This window comes from Sciurus vulgaris, assembly GCF_902686455.1.
Source record: "Sciurus vulgaris genome assembly, chromosome: 10".
NCBI classification, from domain to species: domain Eukaryota; kingdom Metazoa; phylum Chordata; class Mammalia; order Rodentia; family Sciuridae; genus Sciurus; species Sciurus vulgaris.
The window spans coordinates 112970146-112994411 of record NC_136470.1 but is presented as its reverse complement, the minus strand read 5'-3'; the positions used below and the strand labels follow the sequence as shown (position 1 = coordinate 112994411).

Below are 24266 nucleotides of genomic sequence, written 5' to 3'. Positions count from 1 at the left end.
GGCCTATTTCACTTAGCACGATGTTCTCCATTTCCACCCATTCACCAGAAAATGAAAAACTTTCATTCTTCTTTATGGTTGAATAAAACTCCATTGTTTACATATGATATATATCCTTTTTTTCTTTTCCCACATTTTTATGGATACATTACAGTTGTACGAACTGATGGGATTTGTTATTATATATTTCTACATGCACACAACACACAATATAACAATATAATTTGCCAATATCATTCCTTAGCACTGTCCCTCTCCCTTCTCACTTCCCACTTCTCTTTTCTCTACTGATCACCTTTTGATTTTCATGAAATCCACCCTGACTTTTCTTTTCCTTTTTCCTTTCTAGCTTCCACATAAGAGAGCAAACATAAACCTAACGCTAAACTTCTGAGTTTGACTTATTTAGTTTAACATGATGGACTCTAGTTCCATCCATTTTCCTGTAAATGACATAATTTCATTTTCTTTATGGCTGAATAAAACTCCACTGTGCATACATACACCATTCCATTCCATGGATACACCATATCCATCCATCCAACACACTATATTTTTAACCAATTTGGAGCTTGCTGAGAAAATATGGAGTGCTCAGAAATTTCAGATAGTATGTTAACAAAATATAAAAAATATACTTCATTTTTTAAAGATGTCAAAACATATCAGAAAAGTCATGGCTTATCACTGCCCATGAATAGCCATCAGCAGTATTATAATGGATAGAAATCATCTCACCCCAGTACAACCTACCCTTACAAACTATAAGATCTTAAATGGCAAATTAAATATATCAGACTAGGAAAAGATTTGTTATCTATAGTGTATGGCTTTAGCCTGAAAGCAAAGCTAAAAAAGGTTCACATATGCTATAACCAGGATAAAGTTGACTCACTTCCAGGGGAAAAGCACAGGTCTGATTTACCTACCACATATTAAATTTGATATTGTTTTTAATTTTTGGTAGCAATTTAGAGATTGCATTTTTTAACAATTACATTGAAGAACAGTATTTCTTAATTATATTCTTAATTACCTAATATCTTCCAGAAGAGAGCCTAGTTTTTCTTTAAACAGATATGAAAACACATCAATTGAAAGCATTGGTAATATGGTAATAAATAATCTGGGTCAAGAAATCTGCCTTTGCTAGAGGGAGGCTGCATTTCATGTAGCTCCAGGACTCAGGATTCAAAAGAGGAGATATTGAGACGCTTGGGACCAACTCAAAGCAGCCAGGTGACTCTCACCCCTTGGGGAGGCATCCCGGATGGGACGGTGGTCCCGGAACCCAGGAAACTTTGTGAAGTAGAACTGCCGGCGAGACGCCCCTCCCCCCGCTGGAGCAGTGAACTCGGACAGCTGGGAGCGCCGTAAAGGAGGCCGCTCGGCACAGCGCTGGGACTCGGAGCAACCACTGGGGCTCCGGCGGCTGCCCAGGGGAAGAGTGGCGAGGAGAGCTGTGTGGACTCCGGACACCGGGGCCTGCCCTGAGGAGGAGGAGGAGGAGCGTGGCCACTTGGATTCAGAGTGACTGCACCAGATCTACAGGCGGTTGCCAGAGGAGAAGCTGCGCGGCGAGCTGTTTGGACTCAGAAGGACGCTTCTGAACCCCGGGGCCTGCCCTGAGGACGAAGAGGAGGAAGAGGAGCGCGGCCGCTTGGATTCGGGGTGACTACACCAGAGGTACAGGCGGTTGCCAGAGGAGGGGCTGCGTGGCAAGCTGTTTGGACTCAGACCACTTCTGAACCCCGGGGCCTGCCCGGAGGAGTAGGAGGAGGAGGAGGAGGAGCGCGGCGGGTCCTTTGGACTCGCAGTGACTGCATTAGCGCTCCAGGTGGCTGCTCAGAGGAGAAGGCGAGTGGTGAGTTGTTTGGACTTAAAGTGACAGCTCCTGAACACAGGGGTCTGCCTGGAGGGGAACCGTGGTGGGTTGCTTGGTCTTGAGTGGCCGCACCAGAGCTCCGGGCGGTTGCCCAGAGGACCCGTGCTGCGGGTCACGTGGACTCAGAGCCACTCAGAGCGACCGCTCCTGAACACCCGGGGGGTTATCTGGAGAAGGAAGAGGAACGGGGAGGGTCACTTCGACTCGGAGTGATTGATTGCCCAGGTCTACGGGTGGTTGGTGGAGGTGGAGGCACGCAGTGAGTTTCTTGGACTCCTAGTGACCGCACAGGAATAGTGGGCGGCTGTCTGGAGGAAGAGGTGTGTGGCGGGTCTCTGGGATTCAGAGCGATTGTACAGGGCCCCAGGTGGCTGCTCAGAGGAGGGGCCACATAGCCAGGTGATTAGGTGCAGAGCAGGGTCCCATGATCTAGGAGGCTTCTTGGTGGAAGAGCCCCACAGAGACAGGCTTAGGGCGGAGCGAAGGTTCCAGGCCTGCGGGCAGATTCTCTGAGGAAGGGCAGCCTAAGGAGAGTCATCTGCAAAGGGTGAGGCTCCCAGGCCCAGGAGGTAGGGCCGGGCCCCTGGGAACTTTGCAGAGGAAGGCAGCCCAGCCCAGGCGGTAGCTGTAAATTGAGGGGAACCTCCAGGAGGGAACTGACCAGCGAGACCTCCCCACCGGGTGAGTCTTCCCTGCTGGGTGAGGTTTCACCACAAGGACGGTAAAACCAGAGACTCAGGCCCAAACAGGCCTTGCCTCAGCCCACAGCCTAGGTCCCCTTTGGATAACCATTGGTCAACAAGTGGAGGCACTTCTGCCCACTAGCAGGGATTATACCCCACCTGAAGGCCACCACTCGTAGAGAGGCAGCTTCCTTGTGGAGCACCGCATTATCAACTTCCTCCAAGACTTCAGCCTACTGAAGGCTAAGGGGGGATATATATAGAAATCTTCGGGGACATTGTAAGTCAGTAGAGGAAATCTGCAATATCTCAGCGGTCCTCTGATACCTGAACAATATGAGAAAACAAGGAAAGAAAATGCTGCAAACAAATCTAAATGTTACATCAATAAAACCCAGTGACAGCATGGCAGAAGAAATGACAGAAAAGGAGTTCAGAATGTACATAATTAAAATGATCAGAGAAGCAAACGATGAGATGAAAGAGCAAATGCACGCACTGAATGATGAGATGAAAGAGCAAATGCAAGCATTGATTGATCGCACCAATCGACAGTTAAAAGAGCAAATACAGGAAGCAAAAGATCATTTCAATAAAGAGTTAGAGATATTGAAAAAAAAACAAACAGAAATCCTTGACATGAAGGAAACAATAAACCAAATTAAGAACTCCATAGAAAGCATATCCAATAGGATAGAACACCTGGAAGACAGAACCTCAGACATTGAAGACAAAATATTTAACCTTGAAAACAAAGTTGAACAAACAGAGAAGATGGTAAGAAATCATGAACAGAATCTACAAGAACTATGGGATATCATGAAAAGGCCAAATTTAAGAATTATTGGGATTGAGGAAGGCCTAGAGAAACAAGCCAAAGGAATGAACAATGTATTCAATGAAATAATATCAGAAAATTTCCCAAATCTGAAGAATGAAATGGAAAATCAAGTTCAAGAGGCTTATAGGACTCCAAATACACAAAATTACAACAGACCCATACCAAGGCACGTTATAATGAAAATACCTAACATACAAAATAAAGACAGAATTTTAAAGGCTGTGAGAGAAAAGAACCAAATTACATTCACGGGGAAACCAATATGGATATCAGCAGATTTTTAAATCCAGACCCTAAAAGCCAGAAGGGCCTGGAACAACATTTTTCAAGCCCTGAAAGAAAATGAATGCCAACCAAGAATCTTATACCCAGCAAAACTTACCTTCAAATTTGACGATGAAATAAAATCCTTCCATGATAAACAAAAGCTAAAAGAATTTACAAAAAGAAAGCCAGCATTACAGAACATTCTCAGCAAAATATTCCATGAGGAAGAGATGAAAAACAAAGAAGCAAACCAGCAAAGGGAGGAATTATCCTAAAGGAATTGTCAAATAAAGGAGAAAATAAGTTGTGTCAAACAAATAAACAAAATTTAAAAAATGAACCAAATGACCGGGAAACCAAATCATATCTCTATAATAACCCTGAATGTTAATGGCCTGAATTCATCAATCAAAAGACATAGACTGGCAGATTGGATTAAAAAGAAAGATCCAACAATATGTTGCCTGCAAGAGACTCACCTCATAGAAAAAGATACCCATAGACTAAAGGTGAAAGGATGGGGAAAAACATACCATGCGCATGGACTCAGCAAAAAAGCTGGAGTATCCATCCTCATTTCAGATAATGTGGACTTCAAGCCAAAGTTAGTCAGAAGGGATAAAGAAGGTCATTTCATACTGCTTAAGGGAAGCATAAATCAGCAAGATATAACAATCATAAACATCTATGCCCCAAACAGTGGCTCATCCATGTATGTCAAATAAATCCTTCTCAATTTCAGAAACCAAATAGACCATAACACAATAATACTAGGTGATTTTAACACACCTCTCTCACCACTGGACAGATCTTCCAGGCAAAAATTGAACAAAGAAACCATAGATCTCAATAACACAATCAATAATTTAGACTTAACGGACATTTATAGAATATACCATCCAAACAAGAGCGACTACACTTTCTTCTCAGCAGCACATGGATCCTTCTCTAAAATAGACCGTACATTAGGCCACAAAGCTAATGTTAGCAAATACAAGAAGATAGAGACACTAGCATGTATTCTATCAGATCATAATGGATTGAAGTTAGAAATAAATGAAAGAGTAAAACACAGAAACTATTCCAACATCTGGAGATTAAACAATATGCTACTATATGATGAATGGATAACAGAAGATATTAGGAAGGAAATTAAAAAATTCTTAGAGGTAAATGAGAACAAAGAAACATCATATCAAAATCTCTGGGACACTATGAAAGCAGTACTTAGAGGGAAATTTATTTCATGGAGCGCATTTAATAAAAGAAGTAAAACTCAACAAATAAACGACCTAACACTACAGCTCAAAGCCCTAGAAAAAGAAGAACAGAACAGCACCAAAAGTAGTAGAAGACAGGAAATAGTTAAACTCAGAGCTGAAATCAATGAAATTGAAACAAAAGAAACAATACAAAAAATTGACAAAATAAATAGTTGGTTCTTCGAAAAAATAAACAAAATTGATAAACCTTTAGCCACACTAACAAAGAGAAGATGAGAGAAAACCCAAATCAGTAAAATTCGGAATGAACAAGGAAATATCACAACAGACACAATTGAAATACAAAACATAATTAGAAGCTATTTTGAAAATCTATACTCCAACAAAATAGAAAATTTTGAAGGCATCAACAGGTTTCTAGAGACATATGAATTGCCTAAACTGAACAAGGAGGACATAAACAATTTAAATAGACCAATTTCAAGTAATGAAATAGAAGAAGTCATCAAAAGTCTACCAACAAAGAAAAGTCCGGGACCAGATGGGTTCTCAGCCGAGTTCTACAAAACCTTTAAAGAAGAGCTCATTCCAATACTTCTCAAAGTATTCCATAAAATAGAAGAGGAGGGAACACTCCCAAACTCATTCTATGAAGCCAATATCACCCTGATACCTAAACCAGACAGAGACGCATCAAGGAAAGAAAATTTCAGACCAATATCCTTAATGAACATCGATGCAAAAATTCTCAACAAAATTTTAGCAAATCGCATACAAAAACATATTAAAAAGATAGTGCACCATGATCAAGTTGGTTTCATCCCAGGGATGCAAGGTTGGTTCAACATCAGGAAATCAATAAACGTAATTCACCACATTAATAGACTTAAAGTCAAGAATCACATGATTATTTCAATAGATGCAGAAAAAGCATTTGATAAAATACAGCACCCCTTCATGCTCAAAACACTAGAAAAAATAGGGATAGTGGGAACATTCCTTAACATTGTAGAGGCCATTTATGCTAAGCCCATGGCTAATATCATTCTAAATGGTGAAAAACTGAAAGCATTCCCCCTAAAAACTGGAACAAGGCAGGGATGCCCTCTTTCACCACTTCTATTCAACATTGTTCTTGAGACTCTGGCCAGAGCAATTAGACAAACCAAAGAAATTAAAGGGATATGAATTGGAAAAGAGGAACTCAAACTATCCCTGTTCGCTGATGACATGATTATATATTTAGAGGAACCTGGAAATTCCACCAGAAAACTCTTAGAACTCATAAGTGAATTCAGGAAAGTAGCAGGTTACAAGATCAATGCCTATAAATCCAACACATTTTTATACATAAGTGATGAATCTTCAGAAAGAGAAATTAGGAAAACTACCCCATTCACAATAGCCTCAAAAAAAATAAAATACTTGGGAATCAATCTCACAAAAGAGGTGAAAGACCTCTACAATGAGAACTATACAACACTAAAGAAAGAAATTAAAGAACACCTTAGAAGATGGAAAGATCTTCCATGTTCTTGGATAGGAAGAATTAATATTGTCAAAATGGCCATACTACCTAAAGTGCTATACAAATTCAATGCAATTCCAATTAAAATCCCAATGATGTACCTTACAGAAATAGAGCAAGCAATTATGAAATTCATCTGGACGAATAAGAAACCCAGAATAGCTAAAGCAATCCTTAGCAGGAAGAGTGAAACAGGGGGTATTGCAATACCAGATCTTCAACTCTACTACAAAGCAATAGTAACAAAAACGGCATGGTATTGGTACCAAAATAGAAAGGTAGATCAATGGTATAGAATAGAGGACACGGACACAAACCCAAATAAATACAATTTTCTCATACTAGACAAAGGTGCCAAAAATATGCAATGGAGAAAAGATAGCCTCTTCAACAAATGGTGCTGGGAGAATTGGAAATCCATATGCAACAGAATGAAACTAAACCCATATCTCTCACCATGCACAAAACTAAACTCAAAATGGATTAAGGACCTCGGAATCAGACCAGAGACCCTGCAGATTATAGAAGAAAAAGTAGGTCCAAATCTTCACCTTGTTGGTCTAGGATCAGACTTCCTTAACAGGACTCCCATAGCACAAGAAATAAAAGCTAGAATCAACCACTGGAATAGATTCAAACTAAAAAGCTTTCTCTCAGCAAAGGAAACTATCAGCAATGCAAAGAAAGAGCCTACAAAATGGGAGAATATCTTTGCCAATCATACTTCAGATAGAGCACTAATCTCCAGAATCTATAAAGAACTCAAAAAACTTTACTCCAAGAATTCAAATAATCCAGTCGACAAATGGGCTAAGGAAATGAATAGACACTTCACAGAAGAAGATCTACAAGCAATCAACAAACATATGGAAAAATGTTCAACATCTCTAGTAATAAGAGAAATGCAAATCAAAACCACCCTAAGATTCCATCTCACCCCAATTAGAATGGCGATTATCAAGAATACGAGCAACAACAGGTGTTGGCGAGGATGTGGGGAGAAAGGTACACTCATACATTGCTGGTGGGGCTGCAAATTAGTGCAGCCACTCTGGAAAGCAGTGTGGAGATTCCTTAGAAAACTTGGAATGGACCCTCCATTTGACCCAGCTATCCCACTCCTTGGCCTATACCCAAAGGACTTAAAATCAGCATACTACAGAGACACAGCCACATCAATGTTCATAGCTGCTCAATTCACAATAGCCAGACTGTGGAACCAACCTAGATGCCCTTCAATTGATGAGTGGATAAAGAAACTGTGGTATATATATACAATGGAATATTACTCAGCCATAAAGAATGATAAAATTATGGCATTTGCAGGCAAATGGATGAAATTGGAGAATATCATGCTAAGTGAGATAAGCCAATCTCAAAAAGCGAAAGGACGAATGATATCGCTAATAAGTGGAGGATGACACATAATGGGGGGGAGGGAAGGATTAGTGTTAGGGTTAGAGTTAGGGTTAGGGAGGGGGGCAAGTATGGAGGAAGGAAGTACTGTATAGAGGGTAAAGAGGGTGGGAGGGGTGGGGGGAAGGGAAAAAATAACAGAATGAATCAAACAACATTACTCTATGTAAATTTATGATTACACAAATGGTATGACTTTACGCCATGTACAAACAGAGAAACAACATGTATCCCATTTGTTTACAATAAAAAAAAAATAGAATAAATAAATAAATAATCTGTATTTCACTTTTCACCCAGCGACCTATTCATTAGAAAAGCAAATCAAGGTTATATAATTAATCTACGAAATATCAACCCAGTTATATTTACAAAAGCAAGGTTTTAAAAACCATACATGACTCCTAAGTTAGAATATTACTTTCCTAGGGGTGTATACTAAACTATGACAAACATCTACCCCCAAGGAAATAATTCAGTAAATACAATTCCTATTGAGTTATACATGATGTAACTTTAGGCCTGCAGTTAAGGTAAAAGGCACAGCTGGGGTATAGGATGAGGAGCTAGGGATGCTTTCATTCTCCTAACTTTAACATTTAATTTGTGGCCCCATTCAGTCAGTTGTGTCACCATATCCTCCTTTCTTCAGAATAGTTATCTACCCTGATGGGACAAAGAGAAAATTTATTTCCTGTTTAAATAATAATTTTTAAACAACAATGTTAAACCAACATTTATAATTTAGGATATAAAACCAAAATAAGCTTACAGAGGAAAAGTAAAATAATTCCTTTGTCATAACATGTGATTTCTAACCACATTCCTTCCATTGAAATACAAGCAATGGAAACAAATATGAAGTTCTTTATAAGTAAACAGCAATAAATAATATCGACACCTCAGTCGATAGGTGGTTAGTTCAACTCTAACCACTAAAATTTCAAAACTGATATAATATCAAGAACTAAGAGAAGACTTCAGTATACTAATTTCTTACATTTAAATAAAATATTAAGTGTGAAATTACTAAATAAGTAAACATTTTCAAAAGGAGATGAACACAGTTAAATAACTTTCAATTTGGGTAGTTCTAATGAAAATCATTATTCAAAGTGATTAATTAGCTTCACAAAGAAAATTACAATTTCTATTATGAAATTCCACTAATATTTGAAACAAATCTGTAACATTTTAAATGTCGGTACAATCATACCTATTAAAAGCATGAATTATTCCTAGTGCTATATTTCACTTTGCAAAATCAGTATGGATATAATAAATTAAGGCTCCAGATTGAATTACTTAAAACAAAGAGTTTAGCAAATTATTTAACAAGATGTTATTGCCTTCATTATTAACAAAAATAGGCAAAAACCAAGAAAATAATTTTACAATAGTTAAATAATTTCTTACTTTTTATATTGGGAATTTTTATTTATGCTCCATTTCAGTTGAGACACTCAAAAAGATCTTGTTTTTCTGACTTTGTACACTAAAATCATGTGACCTTTTTGACATTTTTTAAGAAACCACATGCACCTGGGGCTGTGTTAAATGTCAGGCCCTTATCTCTCTGTAAAACAAATTATCTAAATTCTTTCAACCTGTTGAAGGCATTTTAAACCACACAAGAGGAGACAAAAATGTATTTCAATTGTTTTAAGGAAGTACCTGGTCAAATATGTTTTTCACATTCACACTATAAAAGTAACCCCTGACAGTTGTTTTTGTATGTTTTTAAGAAAGCATTTGAAATAAAGGTTCACTATTATAATGAAGCATTGGCTATCTTTGCCTTGAACGTAATATAGGTCTTTAACGAGTGAATTTTTAAGTACAGTACTTAGAATAAAGTCTGGCACTAAATAAGCACTATCTGTTAACCATCACTACTAGAAATGATTTTAAAATGCAATAAGCAACCAGTGGAGTTTACTGTGCTATTCTTGTTAGTAGGTACACAATTTTTTTGCAATATCATTAAGAATTCAAAAGTCAAGAATTATTTTGCTTTCATCCTACATCAGGGAACATGTACTAACTATAATCAAATGAGAGTTAATTAAAAAACAGGAAATTTTTGGTTATGTATGTCACTTGGTCAGTGCAAGAAAAAGCTTAAATATAGGCATTTATTTCTTTAGTTTCTATCCTCAGTCACCCTCTCTTAGGGGTCTCAATTTCCTCTATGGCATCATTTTTCTTCCTTCACCTTTGCATAACTGACTCCCAAGTTAATATTTTAGCCTTTACTTCTGAACTATTAATATTTCCACTTGCCCCAAAGACATTTCCATGTAGAATTTCAAATTCTACAATATTCGAAAACTATCATCTCTCCACACATATTCCCTAATTCTTTCCTCTTTCTGAACTCTTTACTACTTACAAGATATTAATCCCTTTCAGCCCTCAGAACTGTTCACTTTTTTCAATTACCATTGTCATTACCTTCAAACTTTAAATAGCACTAGCACAGGACCTTTCAGAAACATCCTCACTAGCCACCTCTATTTAATATCTACCTCTTCTAATTTACCCTACACATCACTGCTGAGGTAATCTTCCTAAGTAAATATCTCTTACCCTCCTACTTATTAACATTTTTGTAAGGTTTTGTATGCTTATAGAATACATTCCAAAACCCTTTATTTAGTATCTAAGGCTGTTGGAATCCTGCCCCTCTGACTGTACTATATTCCTCAGATAACCTACACCCTAGCCCAGATCTACTCCCCCATAGAAATTGCAAATTTTGAGTTATTGTGAATCTGAACTACTAAGAGTTAGAGCTAGATGCCAATTGCTCAAGTAGGAAAGTAAGACAGGTGGAGTGAGGACTCTTTCCTAGTGAAGAAAGAAATAAACATGTTTTTTTCTTTTTTACATTTTGTACAGCTTTTTTCCCCCCAGTCTTTGTTGCTATTACTTTTTAAAAAATTGATCTATTGGTGCATATTAATATACAGAATAGTGTGTTTCACTGAGACATATTTGTACATGCATATAACATAATTTGGTCAACACTGATTCCTAATTTCTCCTCCTACTCTCCCCTCTTACCTTCTTTTTTCCCTTCTTCTGCCCTATTGTTTCTTCTACTTTCATGATGTCCCTTTTTTTTTCTTTCTTTCCTGCTAGTTTCCACATGAGAAAAAACTTTTGCTACAGAAATACAAAATAACATACACCCAAATTATTGTGAAACTTTGAATTCCATAAACAGTGTTGAAAGATCCTTATGATTTTGTCTTCACGTCTATGTTAATTATGCTTCTTTCTTGATGACTAGAAATTAATTTTTGCATTCATTTTTTGACTACTGGGGCTGGATGTTCACCTAGAAAACAGTCATAGTAATAACTTTGTTCTCTAACATAGAAAGTTTATTAATCCCATTTTTTGGGAGGAAAAATTAAACTTATAAAAATGATTCTTACTGGTATGTATGAAAAGTTATTACTTCTTAATAGGAAAAAAATAATACATAGGTTGGGAATAATTACAATTAGGCCAGTGTGTTACACTGTGTATTTTAATCATGAATTCAAATTGGGATAAAGTAATACTACAAACCATTAAAACATTTCCTTCTATTTTCAAATGAAGGAATGGAATAGTAAAATAAGGAACCTATCTATAATAAATCTAATAAAGATGATGAAATATTAATAACTATAACATAAGGTAGAACATGTTCATTGCTATGTAGTGCCACTGGAGGACAGAGAGGCAGATATAATGCTTTGTATGGAGAGAAGATCCTTGAAATCAGGAAAATGTGTTTGTTGGCATTGGAGTAGAATTAGAAGGAAGTTAGCATGATTAGAAGCACAGAGACAGAAGAGCAGGAGGCACGGAAGTCAGGTAAGTGGTAGAGTACATACTTAGCATGTATGAGGCCCTTTGTTCAATCACACACATACAAAGAAACACGGTGACAGGCATTGACAAGGATATGGTGAAACTGGAATCTTCAAATATTGTGGTTGGGTACATAAAATGGTCATCTATCTGCCTTAGAAAATAATTTGAGGGAGATTTTTATGAATGATGAAATGGAATTATCTCTAAAATAGGTCATGATTCAAGTGAAAAAAGAGCAAGTATACTGTAATAGTATGCAACTATTTGTTTATAAAAGAAAAATATATAAATGCATATTTGCTACACAAGAAACTGGTGGCTAGGAACGTAGCTCAGTGGCACAGTGCTTGCCTAGCATGTATGAGGCCCTGAAGTACTAAAAACAAACTGGTAACACTAATTGCCTATAGAAAGATGAGTTGGGTAGCCAGAAGACAGGAGCAATATGAGACATGGGTAATACTTAAAAAGAAAAAAAGCATATAAAATAAAACTACAAGAGGTAGGCACATAATCTGAGCTACTCAGGAGACTGAAGTGAGAAGATGGAGAGCTTCAGCCCAGCCTAACCAACATAAGACCCTGACTCAAAAAAACAAAACAAAATAACACTATGTTTTATCTATTAAACAAATTAAGACAAAAATACAATGCTATGCACTAAAAATTAAATTTAAAATCACTTATGTTGTGTTCTATCATGTAACACAAATTAATGAAGCAGGCAGAAGCATAGAGAAACGAGTAGGAAAACTTAAAAATCTAAAACTGAAGCAACTACTACTAAACTCTGATTGTGTCAGATAGCAAGCCCAATACTGCTGTTATCTTCCCATTTTTTCAAAAGAAACAGGAAATCTAGACCTGGGTTCAATCCTGGTACCAAAAAAAAAAAAAAAAAAAAAAAAAAAAAAACACCAAAACAGGAAATCTAAATATGTACATAAAATGAGCTGACTTTACTATAATATTGGGTCTCCACCATGCCCAGGAAAATAGATTCATCCCACAGGCCCATTTTTATTATATAAAGTCCCTAATTTGTGAACATGTGTTTCTAACTTGTAAGTTTGGGAACTCTGAATGCATTTTCCCAATAAGAGTCAAATAAGTAGCTGGTTTCCAGACCCATCATATGTACAGGTAAACTACAATACTGAACAAATAGTATATTATCACTAACTTCTATGATCAACAATGTTTACATTAACAAAGTTTCTATTTTTTCTATTTTCTATAGTTTCTATTTTCTAGTTTACATTAACTAAGTTTCTATTTTTAGAAAGTCTAAAGTGATAGATCCAAAGGTAAATGAGAAAGAGGCAAAGAAAAAAAAGGAAAGAAAGGAGCATTAAGTGGGCTCCTTTTTATTCATCAGAAAATAAGCATAATTACCATAAACATGAAAACAAAACCACAAAGATGCTTTCAGCACTATTTATAGATTTCCAAGTCTTACAATAATTTTAGTTTTCATTTTTATATCAAAATTTACAGTTTCTCTCTTCAAAGGAGGGAGGAGCTCTTCATACCCACCTACTTTGCCTTCTTCTGACTTGAGCTTTTTAGCATCTTGCTCTCAGTAGTTCAGATTTATAATCGCCCTCAAAACTCACCAAAGGAAGTTTATGTATATATATATAAAAAAAAATAAGACTGATGTTGGGGAGGAGCTCTTGATAAGAGTGCCTGCCTACCATGCATATAAGGCCCTGAGTTCAGTCCCACGCACTACAAAAAAAGAGTAATAATAATAAAAATAACCAGAGGCTTTTTCTGATTATGAAGGTAAAAGATCTTGAGAAAAAATTCAAATCTTTGATGGTAGAAACAGGGATAATCTTTCAAAATCTCTCCAGAGATCTGTGCCATTTGTAGGCAAGGAAACTGATTAGGAAAAGAAAGAAAGAAAGGAAACTGGGGTATAGTGGTACATGCCTATAATCCCAGCAACTCAGGAGGCCGAAGCAGGAGAAGAACAAGGTCAAGGCCAGTGACCATGTCTCAAAGTAAAAAATAAAGTGGGCTGCAGGTATAACTCAGTGTTAAAGCATCCATGAGTTCAAACACCAGTATGGGAGGGAAGAAAGAGAGGTGGGTGAGAAGGAAGGAAAAAAAGGATGCCTCAGCAACAGAAAGAGCTGACACTACTGAAATTTCCTGCAACCCTTTCAAGGGGGCTGGTGATCTGTAGGAGAATTCTGTCAATTACTCATAAATCACTCATCAGAAAGTAGGAATGCCACATAGTCTATACAATTAGTCTTAGCAGAAAAATCTATAGGGGCTGAGGCTGCAGCTTAGGGGTAAAGCATGTGTCTAGCAATGCACAAAGCCCTGGGTTCAATCCCAGCACTGAAAAAAAAAAAAAAAAAAAAAAAAAAAAAAAAAGGATAAAGTAGAAAGCAAATTCTCAAGCCCACTAGAAGAATAAAGTAAGATTTTTTTTCTAAAGGTACATTTTAACACTTTATTACTAAAGTAATAATAAATTGACTTTTATAAACTGAAATTCACCCATGACTACTTCTATGAACCCTACATTTTCTACCCATGGATTCTATCAGAAGATTATTTGTAGCAAAGACTCAAACTCAGAAGAGAAATACTACTTAGTACTTCTAGTTATTTTTGTTAACATTTAGTTAATGGACAGTTAATGTTATCCTAAGAGTAAATATGATTTTTAAAAATAAAATGTAAAAATTTTTAGTCAACCTATAATTCTGAAGAATGATCTACAAGTGTTCTGGCAACCTGTCTTCGACGATCAGCTCATATCTGCTCTCAGGTTACCAGTAAAACTACTTTACTGTCCTACATAAAACCTAATTAGGAAAATCATTTGCTACATTGAAAAAAAAGTCACATGTGCTCTAAATTCCAACGGGAATGACCATGAGATCAACTTACTGCCTCTATTTTCCATTAATAAGGAACACTGAGATGTTCCTTTAAATAGTGAGGCTACCAAGTTTCAGTCATCAGTGTGTCTGTTCCCCTCTATTAGGATAGAAATCAAATGCAAACATAATTTAGAAAGGGTGCTAATAATATGAATTTACTGGGACTTTTTAAGTAAGGTGATACGTTTACTGTCTTCTATGACTACGAGTTACTCAACTAGACACCCATCCCTAATCAGTACAGGAAATGCTCCAAAAGCTTCAGAATTACTTCACAAAAATACTTAGCCTATAACTGCTTTTATACAGATTCACTAACATAAAGAAAAGTCCCATTAGTATTTCATGTATTTCTTGGCTTGAATATAATATGGTTACCAAAGTCCACCAGATATCATGGAAAATAAGGAAAAAAAGTGTAAATAGAAAGAAGAGATTCTAGGTTTTAAATTTGACCAAAGTTGGCCTCTAAAGGAAAACATTAAGGTATTTTTGTATTCTACAATTTTCAAAAATAAAATTATCAATTATAAAGCATACCTTGCTGAGCTAAAGTTGATCTAAGCATCCCAGTCTTTGACCAAATTTTAATTTGTCCATCTTCTCCAACTGAAAATAAATTAAACCATTAAATTTGCATATAAAAACAGTATCAATATAATGCATATTTAAAATTTGCATAAAATTTACTCTAAATGATAGAATGCTTTAGAACTGTAAAAATTAATAGAAATTACTTTAAAACAATTTTGTCAAAACACCCTTCCATGACAAAAATTGTATTTTTTCCTTCGATCTTAGAAGACTTACTATTATTCATATACTGCTTCCATTGTCACCATAATCACCATTTTAGAATTCTAAGAGAAAGTCAGGTACAGGCCTATAATCCTAGCAATTCGAGTTGGCTGAGACAGGAGGATTATAAATTTAAGGCCAGCTTGGGAAACCCTGTCTCAAAATAAAATAAGAAGGGCTCAGTGCTGAAGTACCCCAGGGTTCAATCCCCAGTACCCCCCCCCACACACACACACATACACACACACACGCACACACACACAAACAACAACTAAGAAATATTTTCAGTGTAGTAAAAATTAGTGAGTTAGGGACTGAATGAAATGAAATAATGGACTACTCTATTGAATAGTTTAGCTAAAAAGGAAAAAGAGGAAGTTTTAGCAAGATGGTTATTAAAAAAGGGGATTTTTGTTCTTATTTTAATTTAATTTATTCTTAATTTTATTTTAGGCAGTGCTAGGGATCAAACTCAGGGCTTTGTGCATACTAGATAAGTGTTCTACCACTGAGCTATGGCCCCAGACTAGAACTTATTTTCCTTCTTAATTTTTAAAATAAGTGACATCAACCACATTTATATGACAAAAAAGAGGCCACTGGAAAAGAAGTTTAAGATACATGTGAGACCACTACTTGAAATTTTAGAGTAATTAGGTAAGAGAAGGAAATAAAAGGAAAACAAATAGGAAAGGAAGAAATCAAATTATCAACTTTTTGCAGATGATAAGATCCTATCCTTCAGAAGATTTTAGAAGTTCCACCAGAAGACTTCTAGAGCTGACAAACAAATTTGGCAAAGTAGAAAGACATAAAATCAGCATACAAATCCACCGAGAAAGAAATCAAGAAAACAAGTCTACAACAGCCTAAAACAAAACAAAATAAACAAAAAAACCTGGAAATAAATTTAACCAAAGGCTTGAAAGACCTCTACAATGAAAATTAAAAAACACTGAAAAAATAAATTGAAAAGACTCTAGAGGATGGCAAGACCTCCCATGCTCATAAATAGACAGAAGTAAAATCATTAAAATGGCTATATTACCAAAGTAATCAAAATATTAATGACATTCTTCAAAAATCTAAAAAAGGGCTGGGGTTGTGGCTCAGTGGTAGTGTGTTTGCCGAGCACATGTGAGGCACTGGGTTCGATTCACAGCACCACATAAAAATAAAATTTTTACAACTAAAAATTTTAAAAAATATAGAAAAAAAATTATAAACTTCATATGGAAGAGCAAAAGACCCAAAATAGCAAAAAAAAAAAAAAAAAAAAAAAAAAAGAGAAAAGAACAATCATAATACCCTATTTCAAATTACATTAGAGAGTTATAGTAACTAAAACATCATGGCACTGGCATAAAAACAGGTAGAACAGAAGAATAGAAGACAGACACAAACCCACACTGATCCAGGAAAAACACACCAAAAAGATATGTTGGAGGATATATAGCCTTTTAACAAAGGACTGTGGGAAAACTGAATATTCACATGTAGAAAAATGAAACTAGATCCCTATCAACCTACACAAAAGTCAACTCAAAATGGATTAGAGAATTATGAATTACGCCAGAAATTGTACAACTGCTAAAAGAAAATGCAAAGTAAACACTCCAAAATATAGGCACAGGCCCTGACTTCCTCAATAGGTCTACTAAAGCTCCAGTAAATAATACCAAGAATTAATTAATAGGATGGCATCAAATTAAAGAGTTTCTACACAACAAAGGAAACGACAATATATACAGATAGTCTACATAATGGGAGAAGATCTTTGCCAGCTACTCCTCTGACAAATAGATTAATATCCAGAATATATAAAGAACTCAAAAAACTTACCACCAAAAACAACACAATCAACAAATGGTCAAATGAAACTAAACAGATATTTTTCAAAGGTACAAATGACCAATAAATGAAAAAATATTCAACGTAGGAAAAAATGTTGCCATCAGGTAAATACCAATCAAAACTACATAGAGATTTCATCTCCACTTAAGAATGGCAATCCAATCCAATCATCAAGAACACAAACAAGCCAAGGCAAAGTGGTGCATGCCTATAATCCCATCAGCTCAGGAGGCTAAGGCAGGAGGACTGTGAGTTCAAAGCCAGCCTCAGCAAAAACGGAGGCGCCAAGCAACTCAGTGAGACTCTGTCTCTAAATAAAATACAAAATAGGGCTGGGGATGTGGCTTAGTGGTCGAGAGCCCCTGTGTTCAATCCCCAGAATCAAAAAAAAAAAAAAAAAAAAAAGAGGGGCTGGGGAGATAGCTCAGTCAGTAGAGTGCTTGCCTTGTAAGCACAAGGCCCTGGGTTCGATCCCCAGTGCCCCCCCCCCCCCCAAAAAAAAGGACAAACAATAATAAATGCTGGAGAGATGGGGAGAAAGGCATTATTTTAACTGCTGGTGGAATTATAAATTAGTATAACTGTAACAGTGGTTCACTTTATGCTTTGAATATAGCCCTTGCTGCTCTGTCACTGCAATTTATTTTTAAAATGCATGTTTCTTTCTCTTCTCTCCCTGCTCCTACCTAATCTCTCTCCATCCCTAATCTCACGGAAGAGTTATATGTCCTTGAGTACACACCCACCATAGGAACAAAGTAATCCAGACTTTGGGGATGGAACCAAAAGATCTCCGAAATGACTATCTCCCAAATTAACAAGTAAATCACAACTCCAACAGAGAAACATGGAATGTCACCTTTGAATCATCTCTTTAAAAGCACCCTGTTCCTGCTGATGGGCAGAATCATAGCCTTTGGGACAGGAGTCCCCTGTATTTCTCCTTTGCTAGCAAAGCAATAATAAACCTTTTTCCTTTTTCTCAAAACCGTGTCCTCAATGAAAAATTGTACCCCGTTTGTGTACAATGAATCAAAATGCAATCTGTAAAAATTTTAAAAAATATAAAAAAAAAGTGTCCTCATTATTGGACTGGCATCAGAGACAAGGACTGAGCTTTCCGCAAGGTAACCACTATGCAAATCAGCATGGAGGTTCTTCAAAGGTCTAGGTAGGAATGAAACTTTCATATGACCTAGCTATACCACTCCTCAGTATTTATCAAAAAGAATTTAAGTCAGCATATTGATACATATATATCCATGTTTATCACTCTGCAATTCACAATAGCCCAGTATGAACCAGCCTAAGTGTCCATCAACAGATGAATGGATGAAGAAAATGTGGTATACATATGTATATAACAAAGATTTATTCAGTAATTTAAAATGAAATCATTTGCAGGAAGATGAATAGAGCTGGAGATCCTCATGTTAAATAGAGTAAACCAAACTCAGAAAGTCAAAGGTCGTATATTTTCTCTCATATATAGAAGCTAGAGAGAAAAAGAGAGGAAAAGGGATCTCACAGAAATGCAACAGGGTAGAGAAAAGCAGGAGGGCAAGATAAGGAAGAGGGAAATGAATTGACCAAATTATATGCATATATGAATATGTCACAATAGATCTGGTAATGTTTTTTTATTATGCATCAATAAAATTAAAAAAAAATACAGGTTACAAAAGGGACAATTCACTGAAAAAAGCCCTCTGATCAAAAGTCAGGTGATAAAAATAACAGAATGAATCAAACAACATTGCCCTATGTAAATTTATGATTTAAAAAAAAAAAAGTCAGGTGATAGCTATGGTAGTTTTAAAACACATCCATAAATTCTCTGTTATTCTACCCTTCAAAAGGTACAGTTTAATTTTCCCTCCTTCAGTATAGGCTGTACTTAGCGACTTGCTTCTAATGAACTCAGAATACGATGGCTATGATAGCATATGATTTCTAAGAGTAAGTCACAAAAAATATTGTGGATTCCATCTTGTTCTTTTTTTAGATCACCAGTACAAGCAGCTGCCATGTTATAAAAATACTCAAGCAGCCCTGTGAAGATGCTTATGTGGACAGGAAATTAGTCTTCTGCCAAAGCCAGAGAGGAACTAAGGTCTCTCCCCTTACCTATTGAGCCAGGTAAGTAAGTCACCTTGGAAATGGATCCTTCAGCCCTAGTCAAGTCTTATTATGACTGGTCTCATCCAACAACTTGAATGAAACCTCATGAGAGACAATGAGTCATAGACACTCACCTAAACTGCTCCCTGACCCACAGAAACTGTCAAATACTACACATTTATTATTAAAAGTCATGAATTGTAATCCCAGTGACTGAGGACATATCACCCTGTCAAGTTTCCTAAGGGGAGACACAACAAAACAACATTCTAATACATAAAAATAAAATTTTTACAACTAAAAATTAAAAAAAATAGAAAAAAAAATTATAAACTTTATATGGAAGAACAAAAGACCCAAAATAGCAAAAAAAAAAAAAAAAAAAAAAGCAGCTCTAGATTCAATCCCCAGCACCAATTTTTAAAAAGTTATTTTTGCAAATAACTTACCTGTAACTAATGCTGTACCTTCATAATTCCATCTTCCTGCAAGTACTGCTCCACAGTGAGCTTCTACACTTTTCTCAACTCTTCCTAACTTAGAAATCAAATGAAATTTACCTAAGAAAAATTGTATTTGAGAAACATGTTTTATTTATTTATTCAATACACAAATATCGATTGAACATCTACTAGGCCTTCTAGGCATAAGAAGAAACAATATAATTATTCTTAATCTCAAGGAACACATAAATCTATTGAAAACCAGGCATAAAACAGAGTTACAAACAGAGTTACAAACTCTGTTTTATTAATAAATAAATAACTGACATTTATTAATGCTATAATGGTTCAGAGGGACAGTGAAATTCTGCTATAGTATGAGTAAAGTGCGCCAAGAAAAATGTCAAGAAACCCCTCTATTTAAGCAGAATTTTACATTCTTGATTTTTTTTCAGCTATGGAACAGCTGAAAAAAGTACAAAGAAAAAAAAAAAAGCAAAATAGTTATATAAATAATCCCAGGCTTTAAAATATTTGCCTTATATCAGGTCCTAGGACAAAAAGTAGGCCAAGTACTTAGATCTTGTTCTCTAAAAGTTTCTACATAAACAGGCAAAAAGTTAAAGAGAACTTTAAAAGACATAAGTGAAACTATATCAGATATCAAGGGGGAAAATCAAATATGTGAAAATAAGTGGTATAGAAAGACAAGAAAGTATCAATGGGATATTTGAATAATCATTAAACCTAGTAATATGTAGAAAGTAAAAAAACAAAAAGTACAGTGAATCTACAAACTTTTCCCAAACATAATACATATACATATGTATGTGCATACATGTATATGTATGTGTGTACATATGAACATATATATTTGCAATAGAAGAATAATGTAGCTGCTTAATCAAATTTCAACTAAGGATTTATTGTTTAAAATAACTTTTAACGTACACCTTTTCGAGATTCTGATTTAATATTAACAATTCATTAAAATATACTTAAGAGCTGGGAATGTATCGTAGAGTGCTTGACTAGAACGCACAATCCAAATATGTGTATATATATGTGCGTGTACCCATACACACACACACACACACACACACACGCACACACACGACAGATGCTTAAGATAGCTTCAGACATTCAATACCGAGCACCACCTACTCATTTTCACCAAAAAAAGTTATTCTCCCTTTTCTACACAAAGGATATTTTATTTATAGCAAATAACAATGAAAAAATTTTGAAAGTCCTACATTTAATTACAAAAGGCAGGGGACAGAAAGGAAGAGAGATGGAAGGAGGTTAATCAGCAATGAGCTACAGTCCAAAAAAGAACAAAAGACCGTTTTGTATTCTTGAATTTATTTTAAAAGCTTTAAAAAAATATTCTATCCTCACCTACTATATGCTACTACATCCCTGGCAGTCTACCTACCTACCTCAAAGTCTTCAGTGCTTTGGGTAATCCTGCTCCTCTACTAAATAGCAAATGTAGAGTCAGTGTAAGTAACTTGAACCTTCCCTCACCAAAGCTTCATTATAAAGCACTCTGGTCTTTAGATACAACACGTATTTTTCCACCTGCCACCTATGTTTTCTGCTGATAGGTAGCTAAAAGAACTTGTCCCAGGACTAGTTCTTTCTTTCTGGTGAGCATCTGTAATGGCTCAATAAATCCTTTTATTCCAGAGATCTCTTGGTCTCAAGAATTTTGACTTAACACCCTGTTAAAGTATTTTTTATTAAGTTTTGATTCCTTTCAGGACCAGGGCTATATCTTACATTTTTATTTGCAACAGAACTTTTACATAATCAGTTGGTTAAAGTTAACCCAACTTAGCATCCCAAAACATAGTCTACTATGACATTCTTTCTTTCCCATTAATTTAAATGTCTTCTCTCATCATTCATTTTCTAGGATCTCAACAATCTGTCACCTAACAATCCACTAGCAACATGTACTCCCCCAACTTCCTTTTAACTTCATATTTACTGCTGTGTCATTTTCCTAACATAACAATATTACTTTGAATTCAACTGTATGAATTCTTTATAAAAACAACTTAAAATTAATTTGTATATATGTATTTTTCATGTATTTGTTTACAAACAAAATACAAGAGGTAAAAGTCTCAAGAGGCAACTAAAGATAACAGGGTAAGTAGAAAGCTACTCCTTTATTTATTCAGATGTCTCATTAAATGTTAGCATAATGTCTAGCACATAATAAATAACTACTGCAGATAATATACAAATCCATCAAAGAGATTAATCAAATAACTTGGCCAGAAATGTAGAGTTCAAAACTTATCTTTCAATCTTTTCTAATTTTTAAAATTTTATGTATTTACATCACTGATATTTCTTACCCTAAAACATCTAATACTGATTTTCTGACAAGTGCTTACATTACCCTTGCTATCCATAACCTCAAAGAAAATATATCCTGAGACAACTGAGGTTTTTAGTTTTTGGATTTTTTTTTGCAAAGATTTGGCACACAATAAATCTTCGTATTTCATCTGATTGTTACAAACTGCTTAAACAGCATACCCAGAATATAAAGCTTAAAGTAGAATTACATAAATCAAATATGTAAAAATCCTTATTTATCCATTTAACTATTTGGGCTCTTCTCTACAACTTTCCCAGCTTTCCTGTGACCTTACTAAAAAAATGGAAAACAGAACTCACTGGTAGAGCACCTGTGTGAAGACGGGGGTTTGGTCCCCAGCACCACAAAAAGAAAAAAGAAAAAAAAAAAAAAAAAAAAAAAAAGGCAGAATTAAAACTAGACATTAATTAATTTCTAACTACTTGTTAGGGGTTGGGTTTGGTTAGAGAATATAACCAGGAAGATTCATTGATTCATTTATTATGTGAACAATGAATGTTTTCAATTTAAAAGATAGATGTTTAAACTTTTGAATAAAATTAATCTCATTCAATAAATTAATCCTAACTTTTTATAGTAACCCAAATTAATTGGCAATGATAAAAAGAAGAGAGGAAGTAGATTTAAAATATATGAAACACATTTTTAAAGATCACAAATGCTTAAGAAATGTCCATGAGAACAGCACTTGGAACAGGAAGGCTAGAAAAAAGTAACAGATGAATGCTTTCGCATTTAATAGCAGAAATGTTTTGGCAGATGGCAGTAAAAAGCCACAAGGCTTTATTTATTTATTTATTTATTTATTTTTTGTTTAGTGTTTGTTTTGAATTGTTTCTGTGGTACTTGGGGATTGAATCCAGGGATGCTCTACCCCTGACCTACATCGATGCCCTTTTTACTCTTTAAGAGAGGGTCTCACTAAGTTGTCCTGGCTAGCCTGGAACTTGAAAACGTCTTGTCTAAGCCTCCCCAGTAGCTGAAATTACAGGTGTGTTCCAACATACCCAGCCACAGAAATTCTAATAGCTAAGTTCTGATACAAAAAATAAAAATAATTTTTAAAGTGGAATTTTAAAATGGGTATATTAACTAATAAGAGACTGGGAATTATTTTAATATCTAATACAATATAAAAAATATCAATAATCATGAAATACAATTTAAGGAATGTTTAATAGCTTTACAAAAGTTTGTGTTGTTGGGTTTTTTTTTTTGGAGGTGGAGAGGGGGCTGTTACTAGAGATTGAACTCTGGCACTTGACCCCTGAGCCCTGAGCCACATCCCCCACCCTATTTTTTTGTATTTTATTTAGAGACAGGGTCTCACTGAGTTGCTTAGTGCCTCACTTTAGCTGAAGCTGGCTCTAAACTCACAATCCTCCTGCCTCAACCTCCCAAACCACTGGGATTACAGGCATGCGCCACTGCGCTCCCCTACAAAAGATTTTATACTACAATTCCTTTACACAGCAGCTTCCTTACTACATTTAAATAATTTGATTCTTTTCAAAACATAACTTTTTAAAATAAATACATACATTTATGGTCAACTGCTTTCTTTTTTTTTTTTTTTTTGGCAAATAAACACAATAGCTTTAATACCTTCACTTTATTTATTTATTTTTATGTCGTACAGAGGATCAAATCTAGTGCCTCACACATTCCAAGCAAGCATGCTACCACTGAGCTACCACCCCAACCCCTCAAAACAAAATTTTAACACACTATTAAAGAAACATCTCTTCTAAAAAGTAGGAGCCAGCTACATGAAATATTTAAAAATAGGAAAATGTTAAGGAGAAAAATTACTGAGGAGACAAAATACTTGGCAAAAGTTTGCTCTATGTATTTTAAGACCTGCCCCAAATCTCAGGATTTTTTTATTTCTTACCCTAAAATAACTAATACAATTTTCTGACAAGTGCTAATACTAGGAATTATTTAAATATATCAGGGGAGCTGCTATTAATAATTAATGTTAACACAAAGAAAGAAAAGGATCAGAAAACGGGAACACTGGAAAGAGTGAT

At 35.5% G+C, this 24266-nt stretch overlaps 1 protein-coding gene across 5 annotated transcripts in view; it reads right to left on the bottom strand.

Moving 5' to 3' along the window:
• Positions 1-24266, bottom strand: part of IFT80 (intraflagellar transport 80) — a 126861-nt gene that overhangs the window by 84641 nt on the left and 17954 nt on the right. For 4 of the 5 annotated variants that reach the window (XM_079155506.1, XM_079155504.1, XM_079155505.1 and 1 more), the window contains exons 4-5: positions 19842-19952; positions 15160-15228 (exon numbers count right to left, since the gene is read on the bottom strand). In XM_079155506.1, coding sequence (XP_079011632.1) covers positions 15160-15228; positions 19842-19952 — 180 coding nt within the window. The remainder of the gene's footprint in view (positions 1-15159; positions 15229-19841; positions 19953-24266) is intronic. The other variant, XM_079155503.1, reaches the window with a different exon arrangement.